Genomic DNA, 17,890 nt, shown 5'->3' with positions numbered 1-17,890 from the left:
GCAGGAATCTGTAGAAAAGTAACCAAATCCTCCCACCTTAAAATTAAATTGTTACACATTTAAAAGTGTTTCATAAAGACAAAAGAAGTTACTGTATTTTACTTCTGTGTATTCCCAAATTATATTTTTGATTGCAGTTTAATTTAGATTTAAGCTATCAATTGCATAAGGTGTTAAATTCACATGTTTTTATAATTCTGTGTAGGTCCACGAGGAGATCCTGGATTTCCGGGTCCTGCTGGTGATATGGGAGCAGCTGGACCAATTGGTCGTGCAGGCCTGCTAGGAAGACCGGGAGATGATGGAACAAGTAAGAGAACCAGGGGATAAAATGTGAACTATATAACAGTAGGAGAGAAAGCAGCTAAAAGAAAACTGTTCTTTGTTCTTGCTTGATGCAAGTCACCAACAGTAAGGATTTGAGCTCTATGGAGTGTTCAAAAAAACATTAGCTCAGCACTTAGTGGCCAAATAAAAGATTCAAATAGAACATCAGGAATTACTAGAAAAGGAACAGAAGGCAAAGCAGAGTGCTACCATGCACTGTAAATCCATGGTATGCCTGTATCTGGAGTGCTCTGCTCAAAAAATTCCATTCTCCGTCTCAAAAAAATATAAAGGAAGGTGACAAGGATGACTTTGCTCTATATAAGAAACTAGAATAACTAGGATGTCTGGAAAAGAGATAATGGGGAGGAGGAGAAGAAGCATTTGAATGTCTAAAGCAGGAGCCTTTTTTCTGGGAAACCTAGAAAGCCTAAAGATTTAGATTTATGTCTTTGTTATATAGAAGCTCTTCTTCAGGCTGTTGTGTTCTGAATAGTCTGTAATTTCCCCCTTGATATCTTGTAGTAACAATTACTTTGAAGCTGTATGGGCCATGTACCATTATTTTCCTTATAGGTCTGCCTGGCCTACCAGGATCAAGTGGGGCACCAGGACCTCAAGGTTTTCAAGGTGACCCTGGTTTCCCTGGAACAGGTGAATCAATCCCAGGAAGACCTGGATTTCCTGGACCACCAGGCCTACCAGGACAGCCAGGAAGACAGGGCTTACCTGGACTACCCAGTAGGTTCAACAGCAATTTATATGGCAAAAATATCATTCTGCATGTTAATAGATTAATTGCTTTTCTTGGTCCTACAAAAATATAGAGGTGAAAGTGCATTTTGAAAGATCTATCAAACTTTACATATGATGTAGAAAACATGTTTTTCCCTAGTAGTTGTCAATCAGTGATATACCAAGATTTTCATAGTTTTGTGGGTGATTTAAACCCACAAACTAACATACATGAAAAAGGTCACTAAAAATATATCACCTGAAGTTAAAAACACAGCAAACTGGGGAGGAAACCCAAATCAGCATCCTTTAGTAAAGAAACAAGAGTCATAAAGTTCTACAGTAGAAAAAGGAAGTAGTGGCAATGAAAAAGCAATGTGTCAACATCAACTCTAGCCATACTGACTTTTGTAGTATGATCTATAAGCAATGACTTGGAAAGCATTTCATAAGATCTCTAGCTTTTCACGTGAGAATAACAAGATAAGGGAGAGGAGAACGCACGACCTAAGCTGTGGACACAGTCAACCTGCTTTATACTAGCTGAACAATTTATTTTTTCAAAGGTGTAATCTGTATTGACAGAGGAGTCCCTGGAGAAGCTGGAGCAAAAGGTCAAATAGGCCTTCCAGGAAGAAAAGGTGAAAAAGGAGAAAAGGGTAAGCATGCCTGGATAGCAACAATTAGAATATGAGTCATTTGCCAGATATGTCAGACCTAAATTTGCAAGAAGTTTATGGTAACTTGGAGGATAAGGCCCATCAAAGTGTGGAGTTAAATAGCTTGTTAGCATTGGGGCTTCTAAGTCAGTGGAGTCATGTCAGTGCAGCAGATATTCAGCACTGTGAAAAGAGACTGATATGCTTCACTCCTTTGAAGGCCATGATGAGATAAAATGGTCTGTGCGCTACTTACACAGAAAAGAAAAAGGGCAGTGTTATTTTTTGTGTATTAATTTTGCAACTGTTTCAGTGTGATTTTGACACATTCACATAGGAAATCAAGGCCTCTGCTCATGTAGTGCTGGTCCTCCTGGTCCCCGTGGTATGCAAGGACCTCCAGGTACTCAAGGAAGGAAAGGACAAATGGGATACCCTGGAAGACATGGAGAGAAGGGTGACCCAGGCGTATCTGGTGCAATGGGATCACCAGGCCTCCCTGTGAGTAGTTTTCATGAGCTTCAGTAAATAAGTAACATGAAGTTACTACTTAGGCAGGAAGCATTTAAGCAGAATGCTGGAGGAACTGCCCTGGAAAACTAAAAGTTTTATCTGTTTTTGCTTACTACAGTCTTGTTGGAGGATGCATTTTATTAGCATCTACTGGATTTCCCTTGTGGCAGTGGGCAGAGTTTTACACTGAGGGACAGAAGCCCATGCTTCTGTGTTTGTGGGGTGGTCAGCAGGCTTAGGAAAGCTGGTGAATGTTCATCTTGTTTTGTTTTGACTTGTTTCTACTTTTAGTTTCGAATACCCATTGTTTTTCTTGAAAGCATTATAGATGCACAAATTGCTCCACTGAATATGATTTTTCAGTTATTGCAAAGGAAAGCATTTCCAGCAAAACCTTATCAAGGCAAAGAATTGCATGATGTCAGCAAGTCAAGATGGATTTTATGTTGACATCCACCTTTAGGGGAGGGGGGCTGGGAGGTGGGGCACAGCTTCTGAAGGAAAAGGAACCCTTGATTTTATTCAGGCATTTCAAGTAATTTTCTGTATTCCTTTTTTAGAAATTAATTGAAAAGCTTAATTTATGTTATATGCGTAATTAGTTTTATGAGGCAGTGTGAACATCATGTAGTCTTTCACTCTCAGTCTGAAAGGCATTGCTATTTGTTAGTTGGCCCTTTACTGTTCCATATTACCTTTTAATCTCCCGTTTTACGTCACTACTCAGCCAAAGTTTGTTCTCCACAAGGATCAGCCACTAAAGGCGATGCCTTGTCTCTCTCTGACATACGTATTAGCAATGAAGCTGAAATGGAATAAATATTTTGCCCTTGATTTAACAGTTCTCAGAAGGAAAAATCACTATAACCATCAAAAGAAAGAATTTTAATTTGCTTGAATAGCTTCCTTACAATGTAACCATTTCATTTCAAGTTCCTCAAGAGCAGAAACTGAATGAACTTTTTGGTAGTAAAGATTTCAAGTACTAGAATCATTTGACATCAGCATACAATGTTCATTTTTTCCTATGACCAGTTCATTCCAGTGTTATCAGATCTGACATCCAGTTTTTCATTGAAAAAACATTGTGACACTGAAGGAAGGAGGTGGAGGGGCTGTCATTCTAGTTCCAGTGGTTTCATTACAAGCTTTGCATTTGTTTTTATTTTTTCTGCTCTTAAAATTCTGTTACCTGAGTGTATTATGTGAGATTTCAATTTTTTTTGTTGCTTTTGAAAGTATTCTTTACCCCTTGTGGTTCTGAAGCAAAGCTTGAAGTCTTATACTGAATACTTTGGTGTTCTTAGGTTACTTAAGTGAGGAACAAGGACAAAGTAATCAATTCAGAAAGAAGTAATTCACTTTGATACAGAAGTGCTTTGGTCTAATGGATTTCCTACATATATATACTTTTTCTATTTTTCTGCTCTCTTTTCTTCCCAAATATCTCCTTTCGCTTTTCAAACACTAATAACAGGTCACTGCCAACTTGAAGATCTAGACATTTTAACAAACAGTCACTGCCAGTTTCAGATACACCACGTTTTTCAGAAGTCTCCTGGCTGTTTTACAATTTTCATGATTTACAGTCACTTTATAAATCGTATTTTCTCCATCTATTTTTTAGTGAAAGATTTTGAATAACAGAGGAAACTGGCTAAAAAATACCCCAGTTTTTCAACCTTAGTGGCCTTTTACTTCTGTGTAAATTTCACATGTTAAAATATATTTGCCCACATATACTGATGCAAGATCAGACCCTCACCAATGACAATATGCAAACCGCACCCTGCTTGGAGAACTGAGAGCACAAATCAGCATAAAAGTACAGAAAAGTATTTTTGTTCCTCTCTAAACCTGTGAAGTCATGGATTCTTCTGACAATACCAGGTACCTAACTAGACACAGATGAAATTTTTTATGGGCAGCTTTATGGGCTTTCACTCAGCAAAAAAGCATCCCTTACCTGCTGCCATGTTCGCTTCTGGGAGGACAGCCTCATCCAGCAGTCACTGCACTCCAGAGATTCCTTTCCTGTGTAGCCTCGGTGGATTGTGGGCTGAAGTCTGCAGTGGGAAGAATTTGTAAATTGTTTGTATCTTAACATTCTTGCATTTACAGTCACAGCTGTGTACTGCCATGTACCCAATTTTTCTAGCATTACAATTTCTTATAGTTGTGTATCTGTGCATTTGACAGAGTCGGGCTGAAAAGGCCAGGTGCCATTCACAAACCTCTTTATAAGCATCAAGAAAGATAAGCTTTTCTTTTTGGCATGTTACTTTCATTGGTCTGGTTTTGTGAAACAATGGAAAAGCAAGAGATAGATACCTATTTTTCCTCTCAATTCCCAAACTGGTTCCGTGCTGCAGATAACTGACAATTTTAATTTTTTTTTCTTTTTGGTCAATGGTAAGGGGACACCTGGTTCTGCTGGACAACATGGTGAAAAAGGAGAGAAGGGTGATCCAGGAAGAATTAGAATAAAAGGTAAACACACATTTTACAATTAGCCTTTTTGTTTCCTATACAATGCCTAGGCAATTGTTTGAGAAAACCATATTAATCTGCTCTTAATTTAGTAAATTAATGAAGCCTAGAGGTCATATATATCCAAACAGCTTTCTCGGTACCATCTTGCTTATTTTCTTCTTGCTAAATACAAGATAACCACAGTGTTTTGTGATTTTAACTCTATAGTTGATCCATAAAACAGTTTTAACAGCTTGTTATTAATGCTAACAAATGACTTTTCATGTCATATGATTGATAATCAGGGTCTTACAGAGGTCTGTATAGCAAAGACTAAGCACAATACAATTATTCTGAAAGCATAAAGAAATACTATTATACAAAAGCCAGCTCCTGAAGTGTCATATACCAGTATCCCAGCTGTTATCTCAACTTAAACCACCAACATCCTTCTTGGGAAAACCTCGAAGTCTCAATGGCTATTCAGATTCCTGCTTCTGTTTCTAAAAAATACTCTTGACCAGGCATTGAAGAGAAACAATAGGCCACCAGTTGCACAACTGAAATTCTTGTAATTAAATAGATCAAAATCTCTCTATAGTTATGGTTATGATTTGCAAAAGCCAAAGAATCAGAGAACAACAAATTACAGCAATCTCATGGCAAAGCTTATTTAGAAATGCTAAACTAATTATTCAGACAAAAGACTGTCTATCTTATTTTTTGTGAAGAGTTAGCTTACTTCGGATGTCTGTGTTTGTTACAGATGTTAGAGCAAGGCAAAACATTTGCTGTTTATTTGCAAACCATTTCCTGATACAGCAAAATGAATCTTTGGGTTAGAATAGTATTATTGTCCTTTATGTAAAAATTACATTTTCATAAATATCAGTGCAAAGGAAATCTCAGAGTTAAAAAAAGAAAAGAGGAAAAAAAAAAAACCTTTTGGTAATACTGATGCAAATATTCTGCAGCATATGGCATTGCTATATCCTGATTTCACTGAAATCAAGAATAAAACTCTGACTGATTTCAATACCAACATATTTTCACTCTGTATATAGCATGAACAAAAGCCACATTCAAGTGGTGCCTGTAAACACATCTTTTACAGAGAGACCAAGTTGTTCCACAAGGTATCCAACTACATACTGCCTTCCTAAACCTAAAATACCTCATTACGGAAGTGTGAATTCAAGAACTGGAAATTTTCATACAGATATGATGAATAGTTACCCAGAGTTTACCTGAGCGGAAATAAAAACTCCCCAAACTTAATGCAAATATTATAGTTAATTTTTTTCAAATTGTTTAAGGAATAAAAGGTGAAAGAGGTCCTACTGGGGTTCCAGGATTTCCAGGCCAAAGAGGTAATGATGGCAGAGATGGGGAACTAGGATTGCCTGGGGAAAAAGGAGAAGAGGTACGTTTGATTTTCTCAGAATTTTTGTCCATATCAGTTAATGTACTGTCTTATGAAAGAGCTAACTACTTAATGAAACGTACCATTTTATTCCAAGTTCCTAGCAGATTAATCACTTTATCATTTTATGTTAGCTTAGATCAAAAAATCATAGTTTTTATCAGTTGAAAAATTATTTACTTGAAGTATTACTGTTTATTTTAGTGTTCCTGAATACAATTTCTGCATATATTGTGTGCTAATATTATGGGATCAGGAAGAAAAAAAACCTACAAAACTCTACCCCTTGTTCCTATTGCCTTTGAATATTTAAAACTACTAATGCCATCCGTGTAGTCACTTAATTGTGGAAGAGTGGTTTCTCCAGATAATTCTCTAACATGGCTTTTGATAATCGAAGAGAGGAAAGAAATTAGATCTTGTTATTTCTTATCAACAATTTCTTTTTTTAGGGCCATTCTGGAGTACCACTACCAGGTGATAAAGGATTCCCTGGAGTCCCAGGACTTCCTGGGGTAAAAGGACAGATGGGATTGCCTGGTTTGCGGCTTCCCGGCCCTCCAGGAGTCAGAGGTAGCCCTGGAGACTTTGGTGATACTGGTAACGTTGGGCCACCTGGTCCAAAGGGCCAGAAAGGTAATTTTGAATGTTTACATTAAGAACTAAGTAACAAAATACCTGTTTGGTAGCATCCATTACAGTTTCATATGTATTAGACAGTGTTACTCATTTATAGTGAAAATCAGTTTGGGGAAGCTCTGGTCATGTGAAATACAGCCATTGAAAGGTACAATACTGTTAGCGTTTAGCAGCAGACCCTAGTGAGAATATGAATTGCTAGGGGCCTTAAACCTGCAAAGTGCCATTTGCACACTATCAGAGGAAATCTCTTCTGGAATCAAGAGTATTCCTGAGTGATAGGACTTGCAAGGTAATGCTTTTTTGCTGAAGGAGCAAGAAAATACAACTCATACTTAAGGCTTGGTCTGGTTTTTGGTTATAAAAAATCCCTACCAAAGTAAAAAAAAATCTACACTGATAGCAATATATATGAACCAGAAACGTACATAGAATTGAGATGAAAATATTGTTTCTTTCTTGCAAGAGACTATTGTGAAGACAAATTTCTGGTGAAAAAAAATAAAAAACTTTGTCTTTACAGAATACAACTGTATTACAATTTGAATCATTACCAATATTCTATACAAAACAAGTGTCAAGAAAAATGTATTTTAAGATTCTCCATCAAACCTCAAGTAATATGGAAATAATAATGTGCATATCCAGTCCCTTCTCTTTACCTTTGCATGTTTGATTAATCCCACAGAAGTATTACAGTAAATGTTCAGACTCCATTTATTCTAAAATTCAATAGGCCAGTTTCTTTCTCCTCTTGCTTCAGGTGAGACTGTCTGCATCACATTACCGTACCCTGGAAACCCAGGTCCCCCTGGTTTTAAAGGTGTTCAAGGTATGTTTACATATAGGTGAATTTTTGGTTTTAATTGCAATGGAGTGTTAAGTTGCTAATTAAAAAAAGAAACTACCCAAAAAAGATATATTATTCTAGTTTTTCAACAGATACATGTCTCAAAATGTAAAACCACAAATACACAGGAATATACTCATCTAATAGAATCAAGAGCCAGGCTGCCTCCATAAAAAGGACTAAATGAAGGTAGCTTGAAACTGTCTCCTGCCTCCATTAAACTGCATGAGAGAGTCTGTATAATACACAGATGGCTGGAGTTGGATAAGACCTGGAATATGTACATCTGAATACCAGGAAAAAATGGTGTGTGAGGCAAAGATATGCTGCAAGTCTGTAATTTCTAAAACTATATTGCTAATGGCAAGTTGCAATTGAGCCCTAAAATCTGAATACCTATTACCATTATTTCAACTTGTTCAACTTAATTTAAATTCAAAGAACTCAGCCGGGAACTGCAAAAATGTTGCTTGTGATCACCTCCAAAACATTTGAAGTATCCCAGAAAATCCTGATCACAGCAAATGAAGATACTGGATTTTTAAGCTGCTTAATATGGTATTACACAGCTCCCTGATGTCAGTATTGTGAGTGGTAGCTAAAATAAATAAAAACATGAAAGAACAGGAATTAACATATTGAGCTCATCTGCACCATCCCAGAAACAGCATATAGCACAGGAGAATTTGAGTTGACACCTGTCATTCACTAGGTTAATATTGTTGATGTCCTGTAACATTAAAATGTTACAGGAAATTTTTTTTTGTTTGTTTCTAATTTACTCTGGTGATTTGCAGTCTGCTGTTTATGGATTACAGGGAACAAGTCTGCTTAGAAAAACAGCAACTATGCATTTGGTTGTGACTTAGGTCAAGGCTCTTGCCCAAAATGTTAGAAGCAGATGAAAACCACTTGTCTTCAAAGTACATGAATTTGCATGGGATAAAGAAGCAATACTCTTTCTTTAGACCGCACATTTCAGAGCTCTGTCAGTTTTTTTACAAAATTCCTTTCTGTTTCCAGGACCAAAGGGTTTAAAAGGACTCCCCGGCCGTCCTGGACCAAATGGCTTTGATGGGCAAAAAGGCCATCAAGGCAGGCCAGGAGCAGGAATCCCTGGGCCAGAAGGTGAATTGTGCTTTTCTTAATCCAGGAAACCTGCTGATCAAGCTGTAATGCATACATGCAGGGTAAGGTAGCTACCATGGTAGCATAGATAGGAAGCACGTTTCAATGAAAGCTAACAGAAGAGGAATCTTTACCATTTTCCCTGTCCTTCCTGTAGCACTGCAGGCGCTACAATGACCTAAAGTTCAGTGTCTAGAGAGGAAATATTCTCGGAAAACTGAGAATAATTAGTATCATTTTAGCAAAGGGTTTGAACTGGACAAGAGTGATAGTACACAAGATAGATGCTGTCCCAAAGAAAACCACTGTCACTTCCCACAGGAATAATTACCTCCTTCAATCCTCATGTATCGTTAGCTGTAAATGAGAAACCTGAAATTTAATGTATTACGTTGTTTTTCCTTGCAAAGTGATAATTTAATTCTGATTAAATTTGCATTATAATATTACAAAATTTGGAAAAAACCACCAAACTTCTGAATTATGCCCTATTTGAATTTAAAAATCCTATCAACAGGCTTTCGAGGCAGAGCTGGTGATCCTGGTGATGAAGGTGAAAGAGGATCTACAGTTGATGGTAAAGATGGCCCTCCAGGTCCACCTGGCATAGATGGTCAGAAAGGTGTTCCAGGTGATACAACATATGGTCCTCCAGGAATCCCAGGCAACAGGGGACAGCCGGGACCCCCTGGTGCACAAGGAGCAAGGGGTGATCCAGGCATTCCTGGGCTTCGAGGTATGAGTCAGTTTTTATGAGGCATTTCCATATGTTCAAAGGAGAAAATCTGAGCAAAGTTGGTCCTGATTCAGATAAAACGTATTCTTATCTGAATCTATAATGATGACTGTGAACAGTACTCTCTACTTTTATGTCTACATTTTTACAGGTAAGGTTGATAATCCACTGAGGAGATCTGCACTGCAGGAGGGGGAAGATGCCAGTCTATGGAGTAATAGTGCAGCTTCCTGTTCTTACTTGTGTTACTTGCTGCCTAGCGGCCATCTGTGCTTAGGGCCTCCTGCTTTGCCACATAGATAGTCCCTGCCTTAAATTGCTTACTCAAATCTGAAAAGGTGGGAAAACACTCAGAGACAAGGGTGAATTTCTTTTCCCAGAGTTATACAATGTAATCCTCAATATCTTGGGCACTGCACTCCTCAGTTCAGCAGGGGAGTTTTGCTGGCTACTGCAGATGCCTCCACAGTGCCACTTCTTTCCTGCTTCATACCAGGTATTGCTGTTTCCTTTTATAGGTCTTCCTTGTGCCCAGCTCTGAGCAGACACTCTTCCTTCTGTGTAGGGAACACCTGTAGAACTGCCCCCCATGCTGTGTAGCTGGTGCATGCCACTGAGTTCCTTCCATTCTGCTCCTACACATCAAACTAGCTTTTTGTGCCATGAAGTCCTCACCTATAGGTGAGAGTTGAATTCATAAGTTATTCCTTAGAGAAAGAAGCTCTCCACAACAGCCAATTCTAAATTGCAGAAAAGCGTCAGTTTTCACAAACTAGGCGAAAACTAGAGGATAAGTAAGATGTTACAATAACTGAACGTGTAATTTCAAAATTACAATTAGGAATTCTGAGGGATGGTAAGTAATGGAAGTAAAACGTTCTACATGTTTTTTTTGTTTCCAGGACAGCCTGGTACCCCAGGATTTCCTGGTGCGAAAGGTTTTAGAGGCCCAGAAGGTGATACAGGAGCACCAGGCTGTCCAGGCTTCCCTGGTCCACCATGTGACATGGGCTTACCAGGGCCACTAGGACTCAGAGGCGTCATGGGCCTGCCAGGACCTCAAGGTACATGACCTCCATCAGGTTGCCTCACAGCTATAAGCTTTGCGCATCTTTTCTAGTGGATTTAATCACATGATTTTTTGGCTGGCATGACAAATATTTCCATGGGGGCTGCTTATTAGTGGGGGTGTACATTATGTCTTGCACATTTCCTTAAACTCAAGGAATGTATAGTGTGCATCTCATTTGTTTCCAAAGTTTCCTACCCTTCCCATACTATTCCTTAACTGTCCAAATCACAGTGTCAAGTAATCACTGTCAAGTATTAAAAGGAAGAGTTATCTCTTATTTTATTGTCCTGAGTAACTTAACTGAGCTCCTGTCATTACTGTGATAATCATCTTCCTTGTTCTTAAATGGAAGTGTTATTTAGGGAGAGCTAAGAGACAGATATATCAAAAATATCTACAAATTAGTAGGGATTTTTCACAGGACACTTCTACTGATGTATCTTTCACTAAAGAAATACAAGAAAATAAACATTCCAGGTGAAAAATCTAGGCAGAGCCAGGACTCTAGCATGGTGGCAAAGTTTCCAAGTTATTTTGCCATGGTTTATGATATTCAAATTTTACCAAAATCTATCACTTTCTACTTTTTAGATACAATTGCTGAACCATTGTCCTGCATTTATGCACATAGATTAAAGCTCTTTTTCTCAGGCTTACCAGGCTTTAAAGGACAGAGGGGAGACAGGGGCCTAACTGGGCCACCTGGAATCAAAGGTCTCAAAGGCTCTCCTGGCTCACGAGGTCCCCCAGGTCCTCCAGGCTCCCGAGGACTTCCAGGACTTCCAGGCAATAAAGGACCACCTGGTTTTCCAGGACAAACAGGTATGTTAAACATCCTGCAAACCACATCGTCTATAACTTCTCTTGTGGAGGGAGCTATTTCCACTGGTGTTAAAGCTAGGAAGTACTTTGCACCCTCCTCCCCCTCCAGCTTCAAGAATAAGACCCTGCAGAAGGGTAGAGGCAATAACAACAGCATCCTTTGTTCTTTCACTTATAATGAAAACAAAAGGATGGAAATAATTTGATACATCTCAATGCATCCTGGTGCTTTAGTTGTTTTACAACACTGACATATTTTCATGTATTATTTCCTGACTATTTGTAATAATTTGTTGTTATAATATGCTATAATAAGAACAATATACTTTTTATTATACCCAGTCTGTCACCTTTACTGATGCAGTCTATGACTGTATGCTGATGAGTAAGTTGAAAAATAGCTTCACATTATGTCCAATATGTATAAAAAATGTCATCTTGATCCCAAATCATCACTGGCTGATGGGCAAAAGTTCTGAGTAACTACAGCAAAATCCTGTTTTCCTCTGTCATCTGGACAGTAGGAGTCATGATTTCCAGTAGCCAGATGCAAAATCTGGTGGTGTCTTAGGCTGTGCGTTGTATTTAAGCTGTGTTGGGGATAGCTGCTTTAGTAGTAAGTGTAGCCTAAATCTCCAGGGGCTGGCAGCAGGGAGGGAGAAGGTGTTTGTTTGCTTCAAGGAAATCTGGATTTCAAGACCAGTTTGATCTTGGCATGAAGCCATGCTCCAACTATTGGTTCTCTGGCTTTGCTGATTTCCTAAGGAGCCCTCCTAAACTTCCTGCCTTTTGCTTTATACTCATCCTTAGAATATGACAGCAACAGCATAGGAGACCGAGTATGTAAATAAAGCATTTAATATTACCAGGAAGCAAAGGGATTCAAGGACCCCAAGGATTTCCAGGACTCCCAGGAACACAAGGCCCAATGGGAATCTCTGGTATAAAAGGTGAAGAAGGAAAAATGGGTCCGCCTGGGCCTAGTGGAGAGTGTGGGGATACAGGAATAAAAGGTTTGTAAAAATCTGCTTCACTCCGTAGTTATGTTATGTTGCTGCTCTATTTAGTTTTGTTGCTACCGTGTTAGGAATTTATGTACGTTTTCTTCCTGTTATAAGGGTATAGTCACTTCTACTTTCAGAGATACTAAATCCAGTTATCTCACTTACAAATGCATAATGAAAAATAACTAAAAACCAATTAATTCCACTTGGATCAATAGGTGCATTTACCACTAAATCACACAGAGTAAGATCACTTATTCAAAGAAACCTTGAATTTTGTCCTGTACACATCTGAGACTTGAAATTTTTCAAGTTTTCTATCATTTTGTCTGCGTTCTTCAATCTATGTAAAACATACAGGAAATAATCTCTCTAAATATTAACATAGGAAAGAGATTAACCATTTCCAAGGTGTAGTCACAGACAGTACACTGTGGAGTGAACAATACAATTGCCATCTTTCATATTCCAGACAAACGGAATAATTCTGATTTAACATCACCTGGCTTACTACTGAATTAACTAAAAAGCAAGAGAAGGATAATAAATTCTGTTAGCAGTGAGCCTGCTGAAACAACTGAGAACTGCATTAGTATTTGAAGGCCATCTCTGTTATGGAAGTCTTCACCAAAATTAATTTTCAGGACACATCACTCATGAGGATTCACTTACATTCCATATATTTGGTTCAAAGGTGAAAGAGGTCCCCCAGGAGACAGTGGCTGTGTTAACATCCGTCTTGAGAGAGGACAAAAAGGGGAGCCAGGGTTTCCTGGTGAGAACGGATTTAGAGGTGAAAGAGGTAAGTTCATAATATAAAGCCCTGCACGCACACACTCATCTGATATAAATCACTGGTGTTTTTCACAGGTTTGGACTTGTAGCTGCAGTAACATTCAGCTCCCTTACTGTGTTTATAGATTCTTAAACTAGCAGGCGAGTTTCTTTGTACAATTACTAAGGCAACACACACAGTGTGAAAGCGTAGCCATATTCAAAATAAGTGTCAAATAATGGCTTGACTATATTTGTCATTATCTCGTTCTGCAATTAACTTCAGGTGAAAAAGGCAGTACTGGTTTCAGAGGCACCCCAGGATTTCCAGGGAAGAACGGTGTCCCAGGACTGCCAGGTGACCACGGTGACATTGGGCTGATGGGGTTTCCAGGACCACAGGGTTTCCCAGGACCAAAGGGCTTTAAAGGAATGACAGGTTTTCGAGGACATCCAGGTGACCAGGTAAACAAAGTGGTAGTGAAGTGTCCTGGACTTTGCAGTTATCTCCTGCCTCCAAGAAATGTGATGAAGGGTGCTTCTATTGTATTCACCCATTAGATGTTCCTCCTGAGAAAAGACTGTCAGTATAATAAAAAAGGTAAATTCCTTAATGCAACACTGCAAAGCTTTGATTACATTTTAGCAGGAACTGTAGTCAGAGTCTAAGGGCCTCTCCTCTCTCTCCTAACTGCATGTTGTGGTTTTGTTATGCTGCCACTTGGTGGAAGCCCAGGCTACACTGCACTATTTAGGGGGGCAAAAAATGGATGCACAATCAAGTCTTTAAGATTATTCCTAAAAACAGATTGACAACTTATTGCAGAGATGATAACATAGCAGCAGCACAAGTATGAAATTAATATTTAGCTGCTTCTTCATATCCTGCTGTGTGGAGCAGCCAAGGCAATAGACAAGACAAACCAAATCATCTGTGCCCATGCCAACAACTTGCACCAAACAGAACGCAGTGTTGCTCAAAAGCAAACATACAAACCCACACATATATCACACATGGATATAAAGTAAAATTCTTCACTGGCTTGTATGCTAGGTAGACAGGCAGTGAGATTACACAAAGCATAAAGCACAGTTGGTTTTTTTGGTAAAGGGACATATCTTTGCTTGGCTTGTCTTTTATTATATGTCTTTGAAGAGATAATCTGTTTTGCTGATTATAGGTCATTATTCAAAAGGAAAATAGATAAATATTTACATTTTTTAATGTTACATCACAACATATTTCAGGTTAATGTTTATAGTAAATTTTGGGTAACATACAACAATATTTGGTACATTTTTGTGGTACCTTTTAAATCAAATTACTTAAGCTGTCTGTGGAGAATTTAAAATGTTCAAGCCAAGAGTTAGCATAAACTATAAAAGCACAAATTCAAAATGATTAGCAAGTCTAATCTACAGTTTCTTGGAAGCATTAGTGGTCAGTGTTAGACCTGTAATAAAGACAGTATACTTTTCTCTTGAGCTTAAGATGCAGTTTTGCTATTTATATTGATTGCTGGCCCATTTATCAGTGTAAGAGAACCAAATGCTCTTACAGATCGTTCCTGCTACACATATCACGTCAAACATTTTCATTTTGTTTTTTTAAAAAATTCAGGGTGATGTTGGCTTACCAGGAATCCCTGGAAATGCAGGCCTGACTGGACCAAAAGGATCTAAAGGTAATGTGTTTATATAGACATGCTTTTGAAAAGAGCAATATTCTTAGAATGTATATGCTCTGATAAATGGCAAATACTCACTAGAAAAGGGAAAATAGAATAGAAGTGAAAATAATTAAAACACGAATGTCATTAGAAAGAAGTCTGACTTACCTAAAGGTAAAATTTGCATTTCAGTATATTCTTTAACAGTTTGTTCCTTTTAAAGTAGGTCTTACAAATTTAGAAGACAAGTTTGTGTCAAATTTCAGATAATTTAAAAATTCTGTAAAATCAAATAAGTGAAAATGCAATCATTTATGGTATGGTATTACACAGATATGTAGAATTTTTTAAATATTCCAACATAATTTATATTTTCTTTTATATCACTTATTTCTCAGTGTTTTCTAGGCTATGATTTTGAATTCTTGGAACTTCTGAAAGTGTAGTGTAACAAATTGGGCAGAGTTCATACCCATGCATGCAAAATTATTCAGTTGAAAAGATGAAGTTTTGCATATTGTTTTTTGCATAGTTAGAAATTACTCTGAAAAATTTATCTATAATATTTAAATTTTAAGATGTGTTTCAAAGAAATGCGAAATGGTGTCATCCATCATATTGCAAATTTCCTTGGAGCAGGATTTCATTACTAATAAATAATGCAATTAAATAATTGCCTGGAAAAAAGCGTTAAGGGGACAGCAGAAATTAGCTTCTCAGTTACATTTTCTATTTCTTCAAAAATTCAAGACTTTGTCAGCCAGGGAATACATTCTCATCAAAAAAAGTAAAGAACAATACTTGCTATAAAGAGAACTTTTACGAAATATATTGAAAACAAATTTACTGGAAAAGTTATCCTTAAAACTAAAGCAGGAAATAGCCAGTGAAGGTGGAGAATGCTATGGCAGGGATTTCTAGCAACACGAACTTGATATTTCCTCTAAACTTCTTCACAGCAAAATCAGACAATGAAGCTGGAGACAGCATGAATAGGTAGGAGAGGTCAGACATTTGTATAGACAATGTAAGGCAAAATTGCTTGGAGTTATTGATTCTGTGATAAACAGGAATTTTAGCACAGAAGATGATTTTCTGGCTTAAAGCCCCCAGCTAGTCCCTAAAAGGTCTTTACTGAGTAAATAGACTCATGCTGTACTGATTTTGCACATCCTCACAAACCTATGGGAGGAGTTGTCTTTGTTTATTAATAAAGTGTTACAGGAAATTTATGCAATGTCTTTTATTTTCAGTATATGCTGGCAGTATTGGAAAGTTCTCATAACTTTTGATGTTGTGGATTTTTTTTTTTTCATTATGGGAAATTTTATAGCTTTTAATGTCTATGAGTAAATTATCTGATCTTCCAAAATTGTCCAGCTTTGGTTTTGTGGATGAAAAGGATACTTGTATGAAATGAAAGTCGTTGTACCTCAACAGGCAAGAGAGGTGACCCAACTCCTCTGCTTGGTACCCATGGTCAAAAAGGGCCTCCCGGAGATCCAGGATTACCAGGTACCTCTGTCTGATGGAAGAAAAAATTTGAGTTAAGAACTTACTTTCTCTAAGCTTTGTTAGCAGAGAAGGAGCCCTGCTTCCTGTGCATATTGAGTGGTATTTTCTGTAGTTATAAACCCAGAGATTGGAGAGGCATCACAATGTGCAATATTGTTAGCACGAACGCAGGAGGTAGAGTCTAGTGTTGTCTAGTACAGCACCAATGAACATACCATTACTTACCAAGAGAAAACCTGGCTTGGCTGTATCTTGCTAGCTCTTTCTACTCTTTCAGATATCACCAGAGAGATCAGTATAATTCATTGCTAATAAGTAGATGCAAGGATCTGAAGTATTTGAATAAAATTCTTTCTCTAGTCAAGAAACTCCTTACTGAACTTTTAGATTTTTAAGCTTATCATGAGAGGAAGGATGGGCAACTTCAAACAAATAAATGCTAGATTATCTTTTTTCTTTAAGGACTCTGTGGATTCCCAGGAGAGAAAGGCTCACCAGGTATCCAAGGACAACCTGGAAGACCAGGATCCAAGGGTGACCCTGGGTACCCGGGAATACCTGGATTTCCAGGTAATGCCAAAGTTTAAAAAAGAGTGCCATGTAACAGCTCAAAAGAGACATGGCACAGGAAAACACAGCTGAGGCGGCATCTTTGTGGAGGAGGCTAGGGAAATCAGAGATTGTATGAAGGCGTGTATTGAAAGCTATTTCAGTACCTATATACAGCAGCAATAGTCTGCTCCAAGTCTCAGAGAGTAAGATCCATCAAGTTCTTCATACATTCCCATACACTTTCAGGTACCTCTGATTAACACAATGTGCTGCATAGCACACACACAAAAAAAATAAAAATTGGACAGTTTAGTAGATTTGCGTTTTCACAGATTTTTTTTTTTCCACTCTCAGGAGCTACAGGTCCTCAGGGATTGCCAGGAGAACCTGGAGAAAAAGGGAAACATGGAATTTTGGGACTTCCAGGATTGCAAGGATTACCTGGATCTCAGGGTAGAAAAGGTAAACGATATACAGTGGAGTTCTACTGGTAATGTAATAGCACCAGACGTAAATTCTCTTTTAGTAGTTAAAAAGGAAAAGGCCTAACTGTGAGCATGATTTTGATTCTCTTATTTTCTTAAACTAGTAGAAGAATTAAGCCAGTTCCCATCACCTTTGAAAAGTAACATACAGGCTACCTTAGAAAATTGGGCTACAATCTAAAATGAGTAAGGAAGAAGGTAGAAACAGATTCTGGCTCAGCTGATGTAACTGATAGTGGAACTTAAAGAAAGAAAATGGAGTGTGCAGTAATTCAGATGTTTCACTTTCACTTCAATTATGAAGTTCTACCTTTTCACCATGGAGTGGCACTGTTACTCTACAAAACCAGCAGACTGCTATGGGCAGTTTTGTCTTACAAATTTGTTTTAACAAATTGTGATAAGACAACTTGGGTTGGTTGTGTTGTTGGTTTGTTTTCTCCAAAAACTGATTTTTGGTGGATTTAACGTAGAAATGTTTCCTCCAAATCCTAATTTAGACTTCTCAGATTTT

The 17,890-nt window shown here is 38.0% G+C and overlaps 1 protein-coding gene across 1 annotated transcript in view; it reads left to right on the top strand.

The window, feature by feature from the left end:
* COL4A4 (collagen type IV alpha 4 chain) overlaps positions 1–17,890 on the top strand; it is a 66,631-nt gene that overhangs the window by 32,918 nt on the left and 15,823 nt on the right. Inside the window, exons 18-36 of the mRNA XM_086618005.1 lie at positions 206–310; positions 904–1,068; positions 1,629–1,721; positions 2,059–2,222; positions 4,652–4,724; positions 6,023–6,129; positions 6,582–6,765; positions 7,532–7,600; positions 8,642–8,746; positions 9,264–9,482; positions 10,385–10,546; positions 11,206–11,376; positions 12,246–12,389; positions 13,075–13,182; positions 13,441–13,619; positions 14,776–14,839; positions 16,265–16,339; positions 16,802–16,909; positions 17,246–17,353. Of these exons, the coding sequence (XP_086474131.1) occupies positions 206–310; positions 904–1,068; positions 1,629–1,721; positions 2,059–2,222; positions 4,652–4,724; positions 6,023–6,129; positions 6,582–6,765; positions 7,532–7,600; positions 8,642–8,746; positions 9,264–9,482; positions 10,385–10,546; positions 11,206–11,376; positions 12,246–12,389; positions 13,075–13,182; positions 13,441–13,619; positions 14,776–14,839; positions 16,265–16,339; positions 16,802–16,909; positions 17,246–17,353 (2,403 nt within the window). The remainder of the gene's footprint in view (positions 1–205; positions 311–903; positions 1,069–1,628; positions 1,722–2,058; positions 2,223–4,651; positions 4,725–6,022; positions 6,130–6,581; positions 6,766–7,531; positions 7,601–8,641; positions 8,747–9,263; positions 9,483–10,384; positions 10,547–11,205; positions 11,377–12,245; positions 12,390–13,074; positions 13,183–13,440; positions 13,620–14,775; positions 14,840–16,264; positions 16,340–16,801; positions 16,910–17,245; positions 17,354–17,890) is intronic.

Source organism: Tauraco erythrolophus, chromosome 11 (assembly GCF_009769465.1).
Source record: "Tauraco erythrolophus isolate bTauEry1 chromosome 11, bTauEry1.pri, whole genome shotgun sequence".
Classification (NCBI taxonomy): domain Eukaryota; kingdom Metazoa; phylum Chordata; class Aves; order Musophagiformes; family Musophagidae; genus Tauraco; species Tauraco erythrolophus.
Note: the sequence above shows the minus strand (reverse complement) of the source record. Positions and strands in the feature narration are given on the sequence as shown.